Consider the following 6721-nt stretch of genomic DNA (forward strand, 5'->3'; position numbering starts at 1 on the left):
GACAGACGGACAGACGGACATGGCTAAATCAACTCAGCTCGACGTTCTGATCATATAAGTATACATTTTCATGGGTCTATCTCTTTTTGTTCTGGTACTTACAAACATCGGACCAAAGTTATAATACCATTTCATGCTCATGAAAGGTATAATAAAGACGTGAAAGAAGAGGCAAGAAAGTTTCCTCTCATGCCCGAACTAAATTGGATTTACATGATTTCTGGTTTGAGTGTTTACAAAGTTTTCTAACAAAAATTAAAAACGATCTTATAGTTTTGATGTTTTCATTGCATTTTCTTTTATAAATTTTATAACCTGAACCCTTATATTAAAGGAAATATATTACTTATTATGCGCACTTTTTTTGATGTTGCAGAAACACTTTTAGCAATTGAAGCTGAAAACCAACTGGTTCCAAAATTATCACATGGATTTCATTTATTTGCCTTCACAATATTCTGAAATGTCATTTAAAATGAGCCATTAGAAAAAATATTTCGAAAACCAAGATTTATAAGCCAAAATTTCGACGTTGCTTATAGTCAACTTCAGACATGAAAGGGTTAAAATATTAGTTGCACTCGTATATAATAAAATTGTTATAAATCAGCTGTTGCGAAAGATCATTACCAAACTAAGAGAAATGCCAACTAAAGAACCGCCAAAGTAACAAAATTTGTGTATACGAGCAAATCTCACGAGTTGTTTTTTTTTTAGTGTCCACTCCCTTCTCTCGCGAGAAAAAAAAAACGTTAAAGCATTATTCTTGCATTTATTGCAATCAGTGATATTCCAGAAACAAGTGGCATAAAAAAATCAACTATTTGAACAATTTCAGCCTTAAAATATTTTTTTAAGCGAAAAAGTACCGAAATTGCTCACTTCTTCATTGTCACTAGAAAAAATCCTAATGTTTTTTTTAATAACTTTGGGAAGCTTTCAAATAAAATGTTCATATTAGAGGCAATAAATGTTGGTATCAAATACAACATAGTTGTGAAGTTTCACAAGTTTACCACGAAATTAAACGATGAAAATGTTCTTCTTTCCCGAACGAACGAGTCTAATATAATAAAAATGAAAAAAATTACATTGGGTAAAAGGTGACTATGATTTGAGAATCTAAAATCCCAATTTTAAAACTTTTATTGGCATCCATCGAAATTCATTCTAAAATTGTTATGTACTTGAAAAAATTAATATGTACATATCTACATAAGGAATACTGTGAAAAAATCTCGAACGGCAATATTTAATCACTCTTAAATAATATAAGCCATATTAAGTCAAGGCGTGCGAGCAAACGTGTTATATGGGTCTTTCCATGAAAATGTAAACCGAAAATGCAAGCAAATGAATTCAAACGGCTTTATAACTTTAAATTTCGTATTCAGATGGCGGAAAAAGGTTTTGAAAACGCGAAACGGTGGAGAGAAGAACTGAAAAAATTAAATTAAAAATTTTACTTAGTATGTGTTACTAGTAAAAATATTGTATAGGGGGGAAAAATCTGTCGCTTACGTTATGTATCGTACGTTGTTATGTTTTTTTAATAAAAATTAACCAGAAATAATTTTTATTAAAAAAAATGGAAGGATTGTAAAGATACATTATTTAGCTTAGTTTAGGAATTTTTAAAGAAAAGAAAAACTCCCATGATTCGCAGACTTTCGCATATATGTACATATATGTGCCTTAAAAACACTTCTTTTTTTGTCGCGTACGTTATCACCTTGTAATTTCCACACCAAAGTTTCGAGGCTGCTTATATTTTTCTTAAACATAGTAGCCTTGGGTTGCAACATAACCGCAATCTTGTTTTTCAGTAACTTCTCTTTTTGAGAGATTTATGTTACTTCATAAGCGTACAAATGTCGCGTACGGCTGCATGGAAACACCCATATGACTTCGTGTGGTGCTACAGGGCGTATGCGTTACATACGCAATTACGGGTATACATATGAGCACGAGTGGTTGTTTTTACTATTTTTAGTAGTTATATATTTTTCAACTTTTCATTTAAATACAATTTCGCGTTGGAACTCTTGTTCCTCTCTGAAGATAATGCATTTTCCAAGATAAGCGTGTCTCCATTTTCGACCAAAAAGCGATTTTGCCGAAAAATGTAACAGGTCGTACGATTTGCTCATATACATACTATATATGTATGTACGTGAATAAGCATGTAAATTTGTTTTTGAGCGCATTCTTGCATTTCCCTGCATACAAACATTAAAGTTAATATGCCGACTGTTTGCCTTGTCAATATTGCCAACCTTTTTGTTTTCGTTCAAATTAAACATATTTTCGCCTCGTAAATTTAATCAAAGAACATAAAAACCAAAAGTACATTCAACTTTGAAAGATTTTTTGTTTGAATATTAAATAGCCATGCGCATAGCAATATATGTATGTATGTAGTTACATATATACAAATGTGCATACGAGTAAGTACTTGCATACATATTTTCTATATAACGGGTGATTTTTTTGAGGTTAGGATTTTCATGCATTAGTATTTGACAGATCACGTGGGATTTCAGACATGGTGTCAAAGAGAAAGATGCTCAGTATGCTTTGACATTTCATCATGAATAGACTTACTAACGAGCAACGCTTGCAAATCATTGAATTTTATTACCAAAATCAGTGTTCGGTTCGCTTTACGTCCGATTTATGGTCTACATAATCGACCAAGTGAGCAAACAATTAATGCGATTGTGACCAAGTTTCGCACTCAGTTTACTTTATTGGACATTAAACCAACCACACGAATGCGTACAGTGCGTACAGAAGAGAATATTGCGTCTGTTTCTGAGAGTGTTGCTGAAGACCGTGAAATGTCGATTCGTCGCCGTTCGCAGCAATTGGGTTTGCGAAACACATTTCGAACCGAACACTGATTTTGGTAATAAAATTCAATGATTTGCAAGCGTTGCTCGTTAGTAAGTCTATTCATGATGAAATGTCAAAGCATACTGAGCATCTTTCTCTTTGACACCATGTCTGAAATCCCACGTGATCTGTCAAATACTAATGCATGAAAATCCTAACCTCAAAAAAATCACCCGTTATAATCGCAATACCTAAAATAAAATATGCCAGTGCGATAATAAAGTAATAAAATAGAAAAATTGAAGTGTCAAATTGAGTGACTGTTAAACAAATTTCGCGCAAGTGCCCCACAGTTCAGAGAAATCAAAGCAAGTCCTCTATCTCACTTCACTTTAATTCTTTGCGTAATTGAATCAGCAGCAGCAGAAGAGGCAATCAGCCAGCGTAGAAATCCCAGAAATGTTGTGCGTGCGTGAGTCACATGTATGTACACATGTATGTATGTATGTTGATATGTCTAAATATATGCAGGCAAAAATACTATCACTACATTGCTGATGTGCAAGCGCGTAGCTCTCTGACCTTTGACGATCGTTAATGGTAATTTTTTATTCTACAATTATACGCAATGACTACGCTTTTGTTGTGCTGCTATAGAAAATCTTGGCAATTTTGATTCTGCTCAATTAATTTATTTAACTCAGCTTCACTCTTTCCCTCCTTTAAATGTTTGTATTTTAAATCGCGGTGTCATATTTTGAAAGATTTATACATTCTTTTAATTCTGTAAGCAATTTGGCACCCATCCAAATTAATCGACAAAAAAATTTTATGAACTACCTGTTCGATTTCCATACGCAGAAGTCTTTCGGCCACGCGGACATACGTATGTAAATATGTATTGATTCACACTTATTATTATGTATGCATATATGTACACATCGATGGTCCTCTGCAACAAGGAGACAATTCAAAGTTCAAAAACTAAAAACTTTTGGTACTGTTAAGTGGCTTAAGTTTCTAATCCACGTCTAATCCTTACTAAAGTAAGCAGCAAGGATTAGTAGAGTAATGAAGGGATTTTTGCACGGATGTGGACTGAGGTAGACCTAGAAAGTTATTCTCCGGGGCGCCATGAATGCAGATGGACAGAGACAGGGGAAGAAGCGCTGGATCCACTACTGAGGAGGCACTTTCATTTTGGTGCCACTAATAAGCTTGATGCTCTACAAAAAAGGAGGGCCAACCCATAGTAAATCGTAAACTGTTAGCGAAAGAACAAATTATCTACAAAGAGCAGATTGAAACCTTGAAGCTATGCCCAATGTTTAGGCGAGACTACTAACATGAATTGCCTAAATGCATTCTATGTACTTTCCTTCTTTAAATTTTTGAGATTTTTGCCACGCACTTCTCAACCGCGTTGTAATAAAACTTTCTTAAGTCATAATTGGATGGCATGCTCAGACACTGCTTTCGGAGTTTTTTGCGGACCATTGGCTACAGTGCTTACCCACTAATTTTTGGCACAATAAATATTTTTTTTTTTATAAATACATGCAAAAATACTGGTCTTCCCTCTCACGGCGTTAGGGCGAGGAAAATACCTCGTCAAACTCATCCAACTGCCACAATTCCATGAATGTAGCAAAAATAGCTGTGTGCTTTTAAAGAAAGAGTTCTTGCTCTTAACCACATACCGAATAGGCACAGAAGAGTTTTAGTCCAAAAATTTGAGAGTTAGTTTCATCAGACATAAACTCTACCCTTTTGAGTTCAGACCCATACTCCAAGTGTCATACAATTTGTGCATTGGTACAGATTTGTACATTTTGGCAGTCACGGAGAGGTGTAGTGTAGACATAATGAGTTCAGCTCGATAGCAACTTTCCGAATAACACCACGCTGTAACTGGGAAAATGTACAAATCGAGTGATCCCTGCTTAGGTTTATTGCCCTTTAGACTAAAAACGCAGGTTCGGCTTATAAAGCACTATTTAAAGGACGCAGCCGCGAACAAGTTTGCGACGGCACAGCATGCTTATACCAAGGAAAAGTCCCCGGGAAAAGCGCATAAAATGGTATATTACAATATCAATGGCTTTCAAGAAATACATATAACCTGATAACAATCCTAGATACCGATGACACCTTCAACGACATCATGTTCTCATCAAGTTCGAAAGCGCTGATGGATCTGAGCATTGACTCTGGGCTGGGCACGCTTGTAGAATAAATCAGGTAGTGCAAGCCGATCTAGTGGCAGTGTCGATTAGGTGGAGTTCTATCTCCCCTTCTTGGCCGTGAACGAACTGCTTACAGCCATCAAGAAGGAAGGGCGCTGCAAGTCATTCGATGGATGAATGGCGGTCGCGCACTAAACCAACGGAAGCAATATTAAATATATATAATTTCAACTCCTAAAACACGTATACAATCACAAAAACTACTTTAATGAAGTAGATGAATAAAACTTATTTCTCTAGTCAAATTTCACTGGGCATTGACATTACAAAACATTTGTGCCATTTAAAAAAATATTATGTGGGAACAGATTCAATGTCTTTACACGAATATTATTTAATGCCCACTTCCGGCAATAATTTTTCTTTGGATACCTACACCTAGAACATTAATTATTATTATTAAACATAGCAACCGTTCTAGAGAAATTTTTAGTATTTCATATTTTACTTAAATTTAACTCAATACCCGCGCACACAATAGATCAGTACGAAATCAAATGCAAAATTATTTCCACTCACCATTTTCTGCTCATAATACGGTATCGGTTGTGCTGCACCTCCACTTCCATAGTTATCCCATTCGTCCCTAATATCCAGAAAAAGAAACGAAAATAAAAAATAAATTAATAAAGAAAAAAACTGAAACAGAACACAAGCTGCATTGCCATTTCCATTCATTAACTCACAAACACCAACCTCCAAACATCGATAAGCTTTTCAACATACACCACACTCATACCAGCAGTGCTCATTAGTTACCAGTACTTGTACTCACCTCTCCATGCGTTGAATCACCGGCATTTGCGCTGTGCTATCGTGTATGCGCACTTGATCGGGTGTGATCTCCTCTAAGAAGACGTTGCGATTCGCCGGCACTGTGGCAAAGCTGTTGGCGGTGCTGCTGCCGTCCAAGAAGAGCGGACTTAATGGACGACACGAACCACCCAAAAGCTCATCGATATTTTGATGACGCGATATGAAGAGCTTCTCACCACCAAACGTTTGTCTGATGTTGCCAACATTGTTGCTGTAGCTGCTGCTATTGTTGGCATACGGAGTGTAGTAATCATTTGTTTGTTGCGCTTGTTGCTGTTGTTGTGATTGGTGGTGGTAGTAAGGTGATTGTTGTGGTATTGATGATTGTGTTGTGGGCGGTTGTGGTTGAGTTGAGTATTGGGGCTGATAGTAGTGATTCATTTGAACTTTCGACATTGGAATGTTATCGTAAGGCGATTTGCATTGATTTAGATTGCGCGTAGGCGGTTGCGGTGGCATTTGAGGGGCGTCTTGCTCAAGGGCAATGGGGCTGGCACATTGTCCCAATGGTGGCGGTCGTTCTGAATACTCGAAATTGAACGAATTACTAAGTTCGGTGCCAAAATTTTGTTGTTGCGCCACAGCTACGTGCCCATTAATATGTTGCACTTCTGTGTCGGCGTAATCTCGTCCTCTGGCTTCGTCTGCTGCTACCTCATTCAATTCCGCTGTGCTCAAATTATTTATGACTCCATTCTGTACTTTCTCTGCCACGTCATCATCTTGCAGCCACCAGGCTTTCTCACCTGAGTCAGAACGTTGCGTGCGCGCGCTCGGTCTTTTGACCGGCTTGTCCTCGTCATTGTCCTCTTGCCACCAACATT

At 36.9% G+C, this 6721-nt stretch overlaps 1 protein-coding gene across 1 annotated transcript; it reads right to left on the reverse strand.

Moving 5' to 3' along the window:
- Positions 1–5480: 5480 nt before the first annotated feature.
- LOC108371553 (uncharacterized) lies at positions 5481–6708 on the reverse strand. The gene is made up of 3 exons (XM_017627138.1): positions 5857–6708; positions 5601–5667; positions 5481–5498 (listed from the first exon to the last, which is right to left on the reverse strand). The coding sequence occupies exons 1-3, from the start codon at positions 6354–6356 to the stop codon at positions 5481–5483; spliced, it is 585 nt and encodes a 194-aa protein (XP_017482627.1). The 5' UTR covers positions 6357–6708.
- Positions 6709–6721: the final 13 nt, after the last annotated feature.

Source organism: Rhagoletis zephyria, unplaced genomic scaffold, assembly GCF_001687245.7.
Source record: "Rhagoletis zephyria isolate East Lansing unplaced genomic scaffold, Rhagoletis_zephyria_1.1 Rzeph_scaffold_05062, whole genome shotgun sequence".
Lineage (NCBI taxonomy): Eukaryota > Metazoa > Arthropoda > Insecta > Diptera > Tephritidae > Rhagoletis > Rhagoletis zephyria.

Coding starts and splice junctions, on each gene's coding strand:
- LOC108371553 (XM_017627138.1), bottom strand. CDS start 6,356: ATGCCACCGCAACCGCCTACGCGCAATCTAAATCAATGCAAATCGCCT. Junction 5,668..5,856: donor GTGATTCAACGCATGGAGAG/GTGAGTACAAGT, acceptor TCTGGATATTAG/GGACGAATGGGATAACTATG.